At 42.4% G+C, this 16,921-nt stretch overlaps 1 protein-coding gene across 3 annotated transcripts in view; it reads left to right on the top strand.

Annotated features, from left to right (window-relative positions):
* The window catches only part of spata6 (spermatogenesis associated 6), an 83,454-nt gene that overhangs the window by 40,922 nt on the left and 25,611 nt on the right, over positions 1-16,921 (top strand). For 2 of the 3 annotated variants that reach the window (XM_033028561.1, XM_033028563.1), the window contains 2 exons: positions 3,160-3,206; positions 9,069-9,244. In XM_033028561.1, coding sequence (XP_032884452.1) covers positions 3,160-3,206; positions 9,069-9,244 — 223 coding nt within the window. The remainder of the gene's footprint in view (positions 1-3,159; positions 3,207-9,068; positions 9,245-16,921) is intronic. The other variant, XM_033028562.1, reaches the window with a different exon arrangement.

Genomic DNA, 16,921 nt, shown 5'->3' with positions numbered 1-16,921 from the left:
TATCTTTCCAGATCCTCTCATACACACCCAGTTTCAGCACCCTACCCTCTGCAGCTCCCATTACCTAGTTTCTTTCCCCCCCCCCTTCCCCTGACTCCCATCACCCCTAATTCTCCCATCCCCAGAGCTGACCATTTCATCTGCACCACAGCCATATACATATGTAGGACAACAAGATGTGGGATTGAGCATCCAGCAGACCATGAAGGATTCACGAGAGGGGCCCTTTAATTGCCAGGCAAGCAAGGTGTGGTTTGAATTTTTGTGATGAGGCATTCTGCCAAATGACTGTGAGTTATCTCAGGGAATTAACCCAGATAAATCACTATCTCATTCACAGTAGGACCTCCAGGATACTCTATGTGGATTGACTTGTGTTGAAGATGTTTTTGCACAGACTTTTTTTTAATATGAGGAACAGCTGATGCAGCATTTTCCAACCAACAGAAATATTCCATTGACATGAGGCTAGGCCCATCACAACACTGGGTTCAGATGGAACTCAGCATGTAGCCACTCTTGGTATTTGCGTACTCTGGCTCTATACACAGCTTGGTGTAGCCCCAAGCAAAGATGACCATCAAAATGAGGCCTAGTTAAGTTTTTCCCCCCTTTCTCTGGAGACTTGTACATCATATCTCCAGAGATGTGGATCCATTTTGGATCTCTAGATGAAATGGTAGATTTCATGGTAGGAGCCAGGTATGGGCCGCAGATTTATTGTGTACTAGACTAAGTACAGGTCCGTTGGGTCTGCTCCCCCAACAAAATATTCCACCACTCACCCGTTCCCCCAACACAACCCGTTCCCCCAACGCAATATTTCACCACTCACCCATAGCCCCCAACTGTGCAGGTGCGGTTCATTTCCCGTCATCTCCCAGCACTCCCTCCCCCTCCTCTTCACCCTTTCTCTTCTTTCACCTCTCCTCCTCCCCTCCCCAATCCCTCCCTCACCTCTCCCTTCCTCACCTCTCCCTCCCTCTCCTTTCCTCAGCCCTCAGTCACTCCCTCCCTCCATAACTCCTCTTCCCTCCCTACCCCACTCCTATCCCTCTATCTCCTCACCTCCCCCACCTGCCCTCACTATCCCTCCTCACCTTCCCCACTGCCCTCCTCTTCCTCTATTCCCCACTCCCTACCTCCCCCACTCCCTCCCTCCTCTCTACTCCCCTCCTCCCCACTTTCCCTCCTCACCCACCCCACTTTCCCCCTCTCCCTCTCTACCCCCTCCTCTCCCTCAATCACCCCCACCCTCCCTCCTCACCTCCCCAGGATCTTCCCCCTCTCCTCCCCTCCCCTAATCCCTCCAACCTGTCCCTCCCTCTCCTTCCCCTATCCTCAGTCACTCCCTCCCCCCATAACTCACCCCCTCCTATCCCTCTAATCCCCATCTCCCCCAATCATCACCTCCCCCCCCCCACTATTCCTCCTCACCTCCCCCACATCCCTCCTCCCTCTATTCCCCACTCACTACTTCGATGACACGAAGCTGGGGAGCAGTGTTAGCTGTGAGGAGGATGCTAGGAGGCTGCAAGGTGACTTGTATAGGTTGGGTGAGTGGGCAAATGCATGGCAGATGCAGTATAATGTGGATAAATGTGAGGTTATCCACTCTGGTGGCAAAAACAGGAAAGTAGACTATTATCTGAATGGTGGCCGATTAGGAAAAGGGGAGATGCAACGAGACCTGGGTGTCATGGTACACCAGTCATTGAAAGTAGGCATGCAGGTGCAGCAGGCAGTGAAGAAAACGAATGGTATGTTAGCATTCATAGCAAAAGGATTTGAATATAGGAGCAGGGAGGTTCTACTGCAGTTGTACAGGGTCTTGGTGAGACCACACCTGGAGTATTGCGTACAGTTTTGGTCTCCTAATCTGAGGAAAGACATTCTTGCCATAGAGGGAGTACAGAGAAGGTTCACCAGACTGATCCCTGGGATGTCAGGACTTTCATATGAAGAAAGACTGGATAGACTCGGCTTGTACTCGCTAGAATTTAGAAGATTGAGGGGGGATCTTATAGAAACTTACAACATTATTAAGGGGTTGGACAGGCTAGATGCAGGAAGATTGTTCCCGATGTTGGGGAAGTCCAGAACAAGGGGTCACAGTTTAAGGGTAAGGGGAAATCTTTTAGGACCGAGATGAGAAAAACATTTTTCACACAGAGAGTGGTGAATCTCTGGAATTCTCTGCCACAGAAGGTAGTTGAGGCCAGTTCATTGGCTATATTTAAGAGGGAGATAGTTATGGCCCTTGTGGCAAAAGGTATCAGGGGGTATGGAGAGAAGGCAGGTACAGGATACTGAGTTGGATGATCAGCCATGATCATATTGAATGGCTCGAAGGGCTGAATGGCCTACTCCTGCACCTATTTTCTATGTTTCTATGTTTCTATCCCCCATTCCCCCCTCCTCTCCCTCTATTCCCTTATCTCCCCCACTCTCCCTCCTCACTTCCCCCACTTTCCCCAAGGCAATATTCCACAACGTTTCCCCAAAACTACCCGTTCCCCCAACTCAATGTTCCACCACTCACCCATAGCCCCCAACTGTGCAGGGGCTGCTTGGTTCGCATTATTCAAAATTCAGTGTACTGTGCCTTTACAATATTTTTTTTAATGCACCTTCCCTCCAAAAAAAGGAATAGCAACAGCACTTTCTAGTGCTGGCATCCATGCTGCCAGAAATTTAAAAAAAGGGATAGCAACAGCACTTTCTGGTGCTTGCAGCCTGGCTGGACTGACTGTGCCGAGATGCAACAATGTAGCATTGTGAAGTCGTAGCTGAAGATATAGCTGGAGAGTGAAGATATTTTTCTCAAATATTGACATTTTAAGTTTAAAGATGTAAATGTTGTTGTGAAAGATAACATCGATGTGTACGGAAATTTATACGAATGACCACGGGTCAAAGGTGAGTAAGATGGTGCAAAAATGTATGCGCTATTGTGTACCGTTTCGGCGTAGTTCCTTGAGCTCACTTATGCAGACAGACATTCAAACAAGATGAGAATTTTAGAAAGAGAGAGAGAGAGAGAGAGAGAGAGAGAGAGAGAGAGAGAGAGTCGATTCTTCTAACAATGGGAATGACACAATATTCGGCTCATGGAGTTTGTTTGGAAGAATTGGCAGTCATTATATATTTGTTTTTCAGATCCATCACTATGCGGAAGCTACAGACCCAACAAGACTTCAGTAAATGTAATTTTTTTTTAATTTTTCCAGAAAACTGCACATAATTAGTCACGATTGATTAGTTTGTGGTACGTGAGCCTGTGTTAGTTTAATATTGAAGGTCATGAAAAACTGAAATGTCAATTAATTTTCATCTTTATATTAATTATCTCTTCAACTGTACTGAATGTGGATAAGAAACATCTGCTTCATTAGAAATGTTTATATATGGATATTTTATTTGAGGCCTCCTCCAAACAAAAAATCTGTTATGTTTGTTTCAGTTTAATTCTATTTATATTCATCGTTTCTTATGTCATTTAGCTACATTGCATGAAAATTGTCCCTTCGTCTTGTTCATGCTGACTAAGTTGACTAAGCTAGTCTCACTTGCCTTGCACCTAATCCATATCCATCCAAACCTTCCCAATCTATATACTTGCCAAAGTGTCTTTTAAATGTCTGAATTGTACCTGTCACCACCACTTCCTCTGGCAGCTCCTTTCAAGTATGCTCCACCATCCGTGTAAAAATATTGCTTCTCGCGTCCTTAAATCTATGCCATTCAGTTTTTGACTCCCTTACCTTGGGGAAAAGAACTTTATCCTCCTTGTGATTTTATATGCCACTATATGGTAATTCCTCAGCCTACAGTCCAGGGAAATAAGACCCAGCCTGCTAGTTTATTTTACAGATTAAATCCTCTAGACCTTGAAACATCCTTGCAAATCTCCTTTATACATTTTCCAAAGCATGTAGCAAAGCATGTTGTATAGTACTCCAACTGTGATCTTACCATCATTTTGTATAGTTGCAACATGATGTCCAAACTCCCGTATTCAATATCCTGACCGATTAAAGGCAAGTGCGCCAAATGCTGTCTTTGCCACCATGTCCACATTTGTCACCATCTTCATGGCTCTGTGTACTTTCATCCCTTGATCTCTCTGTTGTTCTACAATATTTCACAGGACCCTACCAGTTAATGAGCAAGTCCTGCCCTGGTTTGCCCTACCAAAATGCAGTACTTTGCATTTATCTGAATTAAATGGCAACTTGGTCCATTGGCCTAGTTGATCTAGAAACTGTTGTCATCAGATCATAGATAATCTTCTCCTAATCATAGATTGCCTTCTTCACTGGCCACCGTACCATCAATTTTAGTGTCATCGAAACTTACCAATCTTCACACCGAAATTCACATCCAAATCGTTTATATAAATTATGAACAATAATGGCGTTAGCACCAATCCCTGTGGTACAACACTTGTTACAGGCCTCAAAAACAACCCTCTACCACATTTGTTGTTCCCTTGTTCGCTTACCGCCACAACAGGTCAACGGTGGATGCAATCTCACTGGCTCTCCACTCCGCTCTGGAGCACTTGGACAACAAAAACTCATATGTCAAGTCAAGTCAAGAGAGTTTATTGTCATGTGTCCCAGATAGGACAATGAAATTCTTGCTTACTGCAGCACAACAGAGTATTGTAAGCATAAATACAGAACAGTTCAGTGTGTCTATATAGCATAGACCATATATATACACATAAATAAACAGATAAAGTGCAATAGGCTGTTATAGTTCAGAGTTTGTTTGATGGCGAGTTTAATAGCCTGATGGCGGTGGGAAAGAACCAGTTTCTGAACCTTGATGTACCAGATTTCAGGCCCCTGTACCTTCTACCTGATGGCAGCGGAGAGATGAGCGTGTGGCCACGATGGTGTGGGTCCTTTTTAAATTAAATTAAATTTCTTTATTTATATAGCACATTTTTAGTCAACTTGCATTGACCCCAAAGTGCTTCACATAATTACATTCACACACACAGGCAAAGATGGGTGAAGTGTCTTGCCCAAGGACACACACAGGCAAAGGTGGGTGAAGTGTCTTGCCCAAGGACACAACGACAGTATGCACTCCAAGCGGGATTCGAACCAGCTACCTTCCGGTTGCCAGCCGAACACTTAGCCCATTGTGCCATCTGTCGTCCCTTGATGATGTTGGCAGCCTGTATGTCAGGCTGTTGTTCATAGACTACAGCTCAGCGTTCAATATCATCATCCCCTCCAAGCTGGTTACCAGGGGTCCCTCTACGCAGGGATTCTCCCCCTCTACATTGGGGACCTGGGGTGGAGGGTATTGCACCGAGGTGTTCCCTGCAACCTGTTTCTCTCGCGGTTCACAGACTCGCCAGCCGCCTGCCACTTTTGCGGGCTGGAAGAGACTGTGTACCACGTGTACATGGAGTGCGTGAGGCTGCAGCCACTGTTTCAATACCTAAAGGGGCTGCTCCTTGCCTTCTGGCTGCATTTCTCACCCACCATCCTCATCTTTGGACACCCTGTGCGTAGGGGAGAGGGTAGGGCTGAAGATGTCCTGGTTGGGTTGCTCCTGGGCCTGGCCAAGCTGGCCATCCGTGAGTCAAGGCGCCAGACAGTGGAGGGCTCTACCCGAGCCGGCTGCCTGCCCCTTTTCCGGGGTTACGTCCGTGCCCGGGTGCGGATGGAAAGGGAGGGAGTTCCGCGACCGCTGGGCACCGAGGGGGGTTGAATGTATCCTTGACAAGGATTGTAATATAGTTGTTTAGCAGTTGCTTACATATTTGTTCATCTTGTATTATGGTGGTGTTTTGTTTTATTGTATTGTAAATACAATTTTAATATTTGAATAAATATTTTTGATTTAAAAAAAAAAAAAAAAAAGAAAAAAAAAAAGAAAAGCTGGTTACCAAGCTCATGGATCTGGGTCTCTGCACATCCCTCTGCAATTGGATCCTCGACTTCCTCATCCACAGATCACAGTCTGTCCATATTGGTTGAAATATGTAATCGTCAATAACAATCAGCACGGGAGCATCTCAAGGTTGCGTGCTCAGCCCCCTGCTGTACTCACTCTATACTCATGACTGTGTAGCCAGACATAGTGCGAACTCCATCATCAAGTTTGCCGACGACACCACTGTTGTTGGACGAATCACAGATGGTGATGAGTCAGAGTATAGAAGTGAGATCAACCGATTGACCAAATGGTGCCAGCACAATAACCTGGCTCTCATCACCAGCAAAACCAAGGAATTGATTGTGGACTTTGAAAGGGGTAGGATAGGGACCCACAATCCCATTTATATCAAATGGTAATATATGGTGGAAAAGGGTCAAAAACTTCAAATTCCTGGGCGTGCATATTTCCGAAGATCTATCCTGGTCCCAGCACACTGATGCAATTATAAAGAAGGCACATCAGCACCTCTACTTCCTGAGAAGCTTACAGAGAGTCTGTATGTCAAGGAGGCCTGGTACTGCAACTTGAACGTCCAGGAGCAGAAAAGAATGCAGAAAGTTGTGACCACTGCCCAGTCCATCACCGGCTCTGACCTCCCTACCATCAAAGGGATCTATCGCAATCGCTGCCTCAAAAAGGCTTCCCACACCATCCTGGCCACACACTCATCTCTCTGTTGCCATCGGGAAGAAGGTACAGGAGCCTGAAATCTGTACCATCCAGGTTCAGGAAAAGCTACTTTATCTCCCGTTCTGTATTATGTTTACATATTCTGTTGTGCTGCAGCAAGTAAGAATTTCATTGTCCTATCTGGGACACATGACAAGAAAACTCTCTTGACTCTTGACCACCTTCAACTTAATTTTGCATCAAATTGGCTAGTTCATCATAGATCTCATATGATCTTTCCAACTAGCCTACCATGTCAAAGGTTTTGGTAAAGTCCTTATAGACATTGTCGACAACACCGCCCTCATCAATCTACTCTTCAAAACTATTCAAAATTGGTAACACGATTTCCAACACACAAAGCCATTGTGACTATCCCTTATCAGTCATTGCCTTTATAAGTGCAGGTACAGTAGATCCTGTTGCAGAATCTCCTCCAAAATCTCCTCCAAAAACTTGCTCACCACTGATGTTAGGCTCATCGATCTGTAGTTCCCAAGCTTTCCCTTGCAGTCTTTCTTAAGGCACAACATTTGCTACCCTATAGATGTCTGGCACTTCACACATGGCAGTCGATGATATCAATATTTCTGCCAGTGGTCTTGCAGTTTCTTCAGTTTCCCTAGCTTCCCACAATGTCCCAGGATATATTTGATCTGGTCCCAGGAATTTATCTAGCTTTATGTGTTTAATACCTCCAGCATCCCCTCTTCTGAAATGTGGACTCATTTCAAGACATCACTAGCCCAAGTGTCCTAGCATCCATGTCTTTATGGTAAATACCAGCACGAAATAATAATTTAACATCTCACCCATCTTCTGTGCCCATACACAAAGATGACTGTTGATCTTCATGGGGGCAGTTTCAGACTAATAGAGTGTGTTTCAGACTAAGAGTGGGAAGAAAGCTATAAGTAAAAAAGTGATGTAATGGGGAGGAATGGATATGGGTGAAAGGGGATAGAGCAAAAGGAACAATGCAAAAGACAGGATAAAAAGAAATATAGGAATCGAGAATGGAAGATGAGTATTTGGGGGGGAGGGGGGGCAGGTGTTGGAGGGAATAAAGGAATGGACTGACTGGAGTGGTCAGAGATGGTGGGAGAAATCCACAAGCAAGTCTGCCCAGTCACTTTTTAGTGAGCAGAATGGAAACAGGTATCCAGCACTCCCTGCTCTCCCTTTCTCCATTTCCTGGCAGTTACACCACTACTTGTCATATGGACCCGAGATGAAACTGCTATCAATGATGCTGTCAACATCATGGATTCCCTTATGTCCAACTGCAGCTCCAGCTGATCGATCGATGCAGTCAGCCAGGAGCTGCAGTTAAATGCACTTCTCACAGGTTTTGTTTTGTTGTTCACCTATGGAGCATGCTATATTTGCTATGTACATAATCCCTTTATTAGAATGACCCATCTTGTGCTTTTCCAGGGGAGGTAGCTCAAGAAAATGGAAATAGAGAGTCATACGGTGTGGAAACAGGCCCTTCGCCCCAACTTGCCACACCGACCAACATATCCCATTTACGCTAGTCCTACTTGCCTGCGTTTGGCCCATATCCCTCTAAACCTGTCCTATTCATGTTCATTATTTCTGCAAGTGACTATTCTTGTCATTATGCATAGTTTGAGGTGGTCAATTTTGTGTTCTTTTGTGTACAGATGTTGCACCTGACAATGCTAAGCCTCAAATTCCAGAATCTCATTTCTCAATTGCTTGTCTCTTGACTGAAAACAATAACATGTATAAAATACATTTTTTTTGTAATACAGAAATTTAATGTCTGGCAATATTTTCTCAGTCACCATGACTTTTGAAGAATATTTCTAAATTGTTTGAAAATATTTGTATTCATTTTGTTTTATATGTCCTTACTTGTCATTTGTTATCTGTTTTTCTAGTGTTGGATTTTCATTTTTTGATCTTGTGTTGAAATGTGTTCATGATTAGGTTATTTAAGGTAATTGCATGAATGTGTGACTCCAATATTTTGCATATGTGCATGCATAATGCTTGAATTGGATTGAAAATAAGTTACATTAGATGCAAATGTTTCATTTATGTACTCACACATTTCCCATGACACCATTAACATTAAGATGGAGAATATGCTGATATATTTCAAGAGCCTTATATGGTATAATCAGCCAAGGCTAAACTGAACTAGGTCTACTACTGTTTGGGTAGCATCAATCACTAAAATGGATTCAGAATTTGAAAACTAAAATTCTGATAATATTAATCAAAAAATTGGTAATTAGTTAGTGAAATAGGACTGCTGTTTTACAGTTCTTTTGCTATTCAGATAATCATTTGAAGCTTCTGTTAAATTGAGATACAATGGCATTTCTATAGACAATTTGCCACTGTCAAAGATTCCTTTATGTATTTTGAGTGATAATAATCACAGCCATTTTATTATTTTCCAGGCCATCAAAAAGCCTCGTGAGAAAGATCAAGATGATTTTTATGGAGAAACTGATGCGCATATTATGTCACGACCAGTTGGCAGACAACCCTCTCCTGCCACAGTAATGAACTGTTTAACATCGTCCTATTTCCAGAAACAAAGCCCTGTTTTAAAGCGATTATCTCTTCGAGAGAGGTATTGTTCATTCTATCTTTTACTAATTTATACATATTTTCTATTTGTGTGAACATGAGTTTGTTTAGTATGTGAATGTAATTTCACTATTTTCAAAGTATTGAGTGCAATCTCCATATTGCATTCAGTTGGAGGATACAGTGGCATAATCATTGGATGTGGCTGGGAATATTACTTGAGAAAATGTATGTGATTTTTAAAAATAAATGAAGGTCATCTATCCAAAGGAGGAAATAAGAGAGGAAACACAAGGAACTGCAGATGCTGGATTTCTGTGTAGAACACAGTTCTGGAGTAACTCAGTGGGTCAGGCAGCATCTCAAAGACATGGATAGGTGACTATTCTGATTTAGGCAACTGTCTCAAGAAGTATCCTGACCCGAAACATTGCCTATCCATGTTCTCCAGAGATGCTCCCTGTGTGTGAATGAGGATAGGAGTGTGGGTTCCTGGTGGTCATTGGGATATTGTCTGCAAGTGCTGGCATTTTCTGCAGCCTCCCATCATTCACCGACTGTACTTGCGCCAGCTGCCCTGAAGCAGAACCAAAGGAATTATAATACAAACATCTATTGAAAGGAGTTTGCAAATATCCAGATAATGGTAGAATTCAGTGGACGTTGTGGTGATTAGGAGCGGGTTTCTAATTAAGTAATCAGCAACCAGCAGAAGTGAGATGGCACTTTAAATTGTACAACTCCAATGTACTGAAAATATGGTATGTTGGGAGTAGCCAGTGGCTGACATGATCCTCAAAGACGTGAGCAGTGACGTCAGTGGTAAGCTTCCAATGTTAAAAACGTCATTGGTGCAAATGCATTTCCTGAAGGGAGCTACCAGGTCATATTTTCAAAGTGATCTTGAGATGATTTAAGAAGTGTATTTTTGCTCCAAAATAATGTTTTTTTTATGCAAATACAATTGAGAAGAGTAAATCTGCAATCACATTTCTGGGTCAGACTTAACGTCAATCTCCAATTGCACAGATCACGCTGGGAAATTTAACAAATTGCGCACGATGAGGATTCACTAGCATGGTGCATATTATCCAGAATTAAAAGACGTAGTTTCAGATTAAGCTTTTGATATAGGCCAGAGTCGTAACCTAGTTTTAAAGATGCTCTAAACATCTTGAAAGACATAATTGTGGGTATTGACCCTTTTTATTTCATACTCAGGGCACGAGTGTTAATGACAAGGCCAAATATGATTATCTGTTCCCAGCTTGATGCAATTGAATACTTGTGGGAAGACTTCAGTGATAGCATCTTGATTTCTGTTTTTTTTTAAACTATGCAGTAAAAATTCTTCAACAGCCAAAACATAAATTGGTTAAAAGAGAATATAGTGGGTTCCGCGATTATGTTTCCTAGTGATATTTGCCAGTTTATTTTGATGAATTTAACTGAATGGGGATGGGTGTAAACTGAAGTTATTATAGCATTTAGAAGCTATTTGGATTAAGGAGAAAAATACCGTGCCATGGCAGAAATAGGTATGTGTCTTGAATATCTTCCCAAGGGAGTGGCATAAGTCCATAATTTCTTTGTTAAATCTCACCATTTCTGTCTTCAGGTTCTGTATCGTACAGTAGACAACTGTTATGCTTAGCAGTACATCGGTTGAAATTCCCTTGGACAATTTTGGCAATCACTTCTTGATAATTTTGGTCTGCTAAATACATTGCTAAAAAAGCATTGACACTTTCCAAACACATTATTATTGCAAATTACAGCTTTACTAACAATGCCGATTATATGTGAATTGATACCTGATTGATGCATTGTCTTTGCATTGAGTGTTGCAAAAACCCAGGGTGGGCAGGTCCATTCGCGTTGTTTGAATGCTCACACCGCTGATTATAACTCCGGCCTGGCATCCGGTAATATGGATGACTACAAGGCAGAGTCCTACAGACTGCGCAGGGCGGTGAAGGACGCAAAAAGGAGGTACAGGGGACAGAATGGATACGTAGCGGGTCACCAGACGCCTTTGGCAGGGGCTACGGACTATAACTAACTAACAGAGCAGCCCCCCCTCAAACGGGACCACCTTAGCTGATGACCTGAACACTTTTTACGCACGAATTGAGGCAGCAATAACACCCCTAACTCGCCGGCTAACAACGACATCGTCAGCGCGACGGCTAGCGAGGCTGGCGGGAGTTCCACTGCTGGGGATGTGCACACATTCTCGGTGTCCGAGCACGACATGAGGAGGGCTCTGACAGCAAACCTCGTCAACCATTTCCCATATTTTGGGAGCCAATTCTCAATTTAGGCAGGTATCTTTCGCCTCCCGATGCCTTTAGCTGTATGAAGATGCACTACAAAATACTCCAAATCCGCTGACTAGATGAGCCAATATCAGTGACTTCTTTCATGCAACATCCCTGGAATTGAGGTCCTAATTACAGTCAGCTGACTCTGACGGGCAGACCACATCGATTGCATGCCTGATACCTGACTTCTAAAACAGTCATTCTGCTCTAAACTTTGCCCTGGCAAGAGATAATTATGCAGACAAAAGGCATAGTTCAAAGGTGTTCCCAAAGTCTCCTTTTAAAAAAGTACAGTATTCCCACTGACAGCTGGGAATCCTTAGCCAATGACAATTCAAAATGGAGAAGGGGCATTCAAAAATTTAAATTTAGTTTAAATCAACAAATTTGTCAGCTTGGACATTGTGGTCCAAGGACCTCTTCGTGAGTTGTACTGTTCCATGTTCTAATAGTACTGATAATCCCAAATCCCTTACTCTGGAACATGCAGAAGCTCAGCGTAAAAGGTGGAAGGGGCACTGATTCCAAAATTACCCATTTTCCCATCCAGTCAAACATCACCTGCTCCAGCTTGGCCCAAATCACAGCTCCAACACTGACCTTATCAAGCATTTTAAAATCCTCCAAGCTAGAGAGGAAGGAAGTCCTCCTTGATCCTTTTGGGATTGCCTGGGGGTGTGGGGGTGGGGAGAGAGGAAATATGAGTAAATCTCAGCATGTGTTTTTCTAATAGGACTCCATTATCAATGGCAGCAATTTCAGGGATTATGAAAAAAAGGAAGAATTTAAGGGGTATGCTGTATTAATCATAATGTCTCTGACCTAAAAAAAGTGAGCTGTTTATGTGATATATCTTCATTTAAAAAAAATAACATTGTAGCGTTCTGAATTTATGGGCCACAAATGCGATTTAAAAAAAAAGAATTGATCGGCGAACTGTTTTACAGCTCCTATATTGATTACTTGATCTTATCTTTTGAAATTACATTTCTTTTGCAAGAAATTGTTATAGATTCAAACTTGTGTGGGTCAGTATGTTCAAGCTTTGGCAGAGGTTGCTCAGGTGAATCCATGGAATAATTTGATTGACCTATATTAGCAGCTTATTGCAGTAACTCCACAGTGCGAAGGCTGATAAACAATTTCAAATGCCAGTATTTGTCACTAAAGATAAATGAAATTATTGTCAAGCCAACAAAGCTTAACTGTCTGTATTTTTTTAATTTCTAAATCCTTTGCCTCCTTTATGATCTGATCAACATTGCAACAATGGCAAGCCATAATTTAGAGACAATAATTTATTTCCATGGACATTTGGCAAATTACAATGAAGCTCTTTGGTTTCCACTTGCCTTTCATTAAATCCACCTTTCTGGACTGATCCATAAAAACAGTGCATTCAGAAAGTATTCAGACCCCTTCAGCCCCCGCCACTCCTCATTCACCGCGAGCGCTGGAGTGCCCCTCCCTCCCGAAGTGTCCTATCCTGCCTTGCGATTGCATTGTGACGTTACACGGGGTTTTTTTCACGAAATCAGTGAGTTTTTGGGGCTGTTTTTTAAATTTAAAGGGTTAATAACTTGGGAAATATAGGTGGGAATGCAACGGGAAGATGTTTATCACCACAACGGGAAAAATGTGAGTAGGATATGTGAAAATGGGAAGGTTGTGGCCTGGCATTTGGAAGAAGATAGGAAAAGCAGATTGACACATCGTGGGCACACACACACAAACAAGACGGAGACTTTTGGTTATATAGAGATAGAGATAATATTAATATTATTAAAAGTATTTCTAGCATCAAAAATGTATGGAATTCTTTGCCACAGAAGGCTGTTGAGGCAAAGTCAGTGGATAAATTTAATGCAGTGACAGATAGATTCTTGATTATTATGAGTGTCAGAGGTTATTGGGGAGTAGGCAGGAGAATGGGATTAGGAGGGAGAGATACAGTGCATTCAGAAAGTATTCAGACCCCTTCACTTTTTCCACATTTTGTTACGTTAAGGCCTTATTCTAAAATGGATTAAAACATTTTTTTTATCATCAATCTACACACAATACCCCATAATAAAAAAGCGAAAACAGGTGTCAAGAAATTTTTGCAAAGTAATTAAAAAGAAATAAGTGAAATATCACATTTACATAAGTATTCAGACCCTTTGCTCCGACACGCAAAATTGAGCTTCGGTGCATCCTGTTTCCATTGATTACCCTTGAGATGTTTCTACAACTTGATTTGAGACCACCAGTGGTAAATTAAATTGATTGTACATGATTTGGAAAGGCACACACCTGTCTATATAAGGTCCCGTAGTGCATGTCCGAGCAAAAACCAAGCCATGATGACGAAGGAATTGTCCGTAGACCTCCTAGGCAGGATTGAGTCGAGCCACAGATCTGGGGAAGGGTATAAAACAATTTCTGCAGCATTGTAGGTCCAGAAGATTGCAGGCCTCCGTCATTCTTAAATGGAAGAACTTTGAAACCATTCTTAAGTGGAAGAACTTCATAGAGCTTGCCGCCCGGCCAAACTGAGCAATCGGGGGAGAATGGCCTTGGTCAGCGGGGGTGACCAAGAAACCGATGGTCACTCTGACAGAGCTCCAGAGTTCCTCTAGGGAGATGGGAGAAACTTCCAGAAGAACAACTGTATCTGCAGCATTCCACCAATCTGGCTTTTATGGTAGAGTGGCCAGACGGAAGCCACTCCTCAGTAAAAGGCCCATGACAGTCTGCTTGGTGTTTGCCAAAAGGCACCTAAACAAGAATCTTTAGTCTGATGAAACAAGATTGAACTCTTTGGCCAGAATACCAAGTGTCACGTCTGGAGGAAACCAAGCACCGCTCATCACCTGACCAATACCATATCTACGGTGAAGCATGGTGGTGGCAGCATCATGCTGTGGGAATGTTTTTCAGTGGCAGGAACTGAGAGACTAGTCAGGATCGAGGGAATGATGAAAGGAGCAAAGTACAGAGAGATCCTTGATGAAAACCTGCTCCAGAATGTTCAAGACCTCAGGCTGGGCAGAGGTTCACCTTCCAACAGGACAACGACCCTAAGCACACAGCCAAGACAATGCAGGAGTGGCTTCGTGACAAGTCTGTGAACGTCCTTGAGTGGCCCAGCCGGAGCCCGGACTTGAACCCGATCGAATATCTCTGGAGGGACCTGAAAATAGTTGTGCATCGACGCTCCCCATCCAACCTGGCAGAGGATCTGCAGAGAAGAATGGGAGAAATTACCCAAATACAGGTTTGCCAAGCTTGTAGCATCATACCCAAGAAGACGAGGCTGTACTCGCTGCCAAAGGTGCCTCAACAAAGTATTGAGTAAAGGGTCTGAATACTTATGTAAATGTGATATTTCAGTTATTTATTTTTAATTACTTTGCAAAAATTTCTAAACACCTGTTTTCGCTTTTTTATCATGGGGTATTGTGTATAAATTGATGATTAAATAAAAGAGGAATTTAATCCATTTTAGAATAAGGCTGTAACGTAACAAAATGTGGAAAAAGGGGTCTGAATGCTTTCTGAATGCACTGTATGTTCTTCGAAAGTGCTTTGTGATTGATGAGGGGCTCATCAGATGGAAGTTAGTTTTTTAGAAAATAAAGCAATGTTTTCGTTAACTTTTTATGATTAGTAAATTATAGTCAAAATAAGTATGTAATATATCCTTGATGCGTTTTCTATGTATTATTTTTGTTTTGTAATGACAAAATAAGTAGAGTTACTCAATATCATTGAAATGTAATTACTGGCAGCTTCTGAAAGTTTTTTTCTTTTCTGTATTCTTTATTTCATGCTTCAAGTCTCCAGTGCATGCATGTTGCAGTGGTAGCTCCAATACTCCCTATAGGAACATTAGATATTGAATCTTCTAGAATTTCATTTTTAGTTGAGCTTTTGGTTTAGACAGATTAAATTGACTCCAAGGTAGAAATAGTTAAAGCATTACAGCTATTGGTTTTGGATAGCATTTCTGCGACTGGCTGAGGTTATAAAATAAAAGTTATGGTTAGCTGTCAATCATCTACATTGAAGTTATATAATACTACATGTACAATGTTTGCTCCATCTAACTGTGGAATTGAGTTTAAAATGTAAGTTGTGATTCATGACATTATTGCTTTACCTCCACTGTTTTGTTTCAAGCCCTGTTACATAACTCTCTGTTATATAGGTATTTTATAGAAAAATGTGTTCTTATGCTGAAACAGGAAGGGGACATTGGAGATTCCATCTACTGCCTGATATTAATACATTTGGCAAAAGGAGCAACGGAAATTTCCATTTATATTACAGTGGTTGTTAGTTTTCAAAGAGGCTACTGTAGAGCCCATTTTTTTTTCTCATTCCATTTAATGATCTAAAATGGACAAATAATTTGGATTGCCGGATTGCCATCTGTGCATTGAAGAAAAATATTTAATTAAGAGGTTTGTTCTCCTGTTGTTTGCTTAGGGTGGTATTGAGACTTTGTTTTGTATTTAGTGACATAGTCAAATAGGGCGGCACAGTGGCGCAGCTGGTAGAGCTGCTGCCTCAGAGACCCAGGTTCGATCATGACCTCGGTTGCTGTCTGTGTGGAGTTTCTACATTATGCCTGTGACTGCAAGGTTTTCCTCTGAGTGCTCCAGTTTCCTCCCACATCCCAAAGTCCTGGGTTTGTAGATTAATTGGCCACTGTAAATTGCCCCTAGTGTGTAAGGAATCGATAAAAAAAAGTGGGATAACATAAAACTAATGTGAATGGTTGATCAATGGTTGGCATGAACTCAATGGGCCGAAGGGCCTGTTTGCATGCTGATCTATATTACTAAATCTCTGATCTTGACCGCTTTTGGCCCACTGTGCTGCGATTTCCGACAGAACGCCGCTACCTACGGCCGTCATTTTTGGCCACCTCGCTCAGAGCCCACCTCCGCCTTACGGGTGCAGAGGACCTTTCCCATCGATGACAAATCAGAGAGATATTAAAGTTTTTTTTTAAATCACCATTCTCTCTGCTGCCCCTGCTGGAGGGAAAGGGAGGGACTATAAAACCAGGAAGTGGTGTGCCTCACTCAATCTCTGCAAGATGGATGAAGTCAAGGGTCACATCTCTCTGAGCTTTGAATAACACTGAACAAATGTCTACACAACCGTGAATACCCTTAATGTGGTTTGAAAATGAAAATATGGTTTGTTTGAAGTAAAAAGGCACTGCCTGCAAATGGTTGTTTGGGTGCTTTGGCTTGAAGTTGAAAGGCACTACTTACTGCAAATGGTGGCTTGGGTGCTTTGGCTTGAAGTTGAAAGGCACTACTTACTGCAAATGGTGGTGGGTGATTTGCTTGAAGTTGAAAGGCACTATTTACTGCAAATGGTGGCTTGGGTGCTTTGGC

The sequence above is a fragment of the Amblyraja radiata genome, chromosome 10 (assembly GCF_010909765.2).
Source record: "Amblyraja radiata isolate CabotCenter1 chromosome 10, sAmbRad1.1.pri, whole genome shotgun sequence".
NCBI lineage: Eukaryota > Metazoa > Chordata > Chondrichthyes > Rajiformes > Rajidae > Amblyraja > Amblyraja radiata.
Note: the sequence above shows the minus strand (reverse complement) of the source record. Positions and strands in the feature narration are given on the sequence as shown.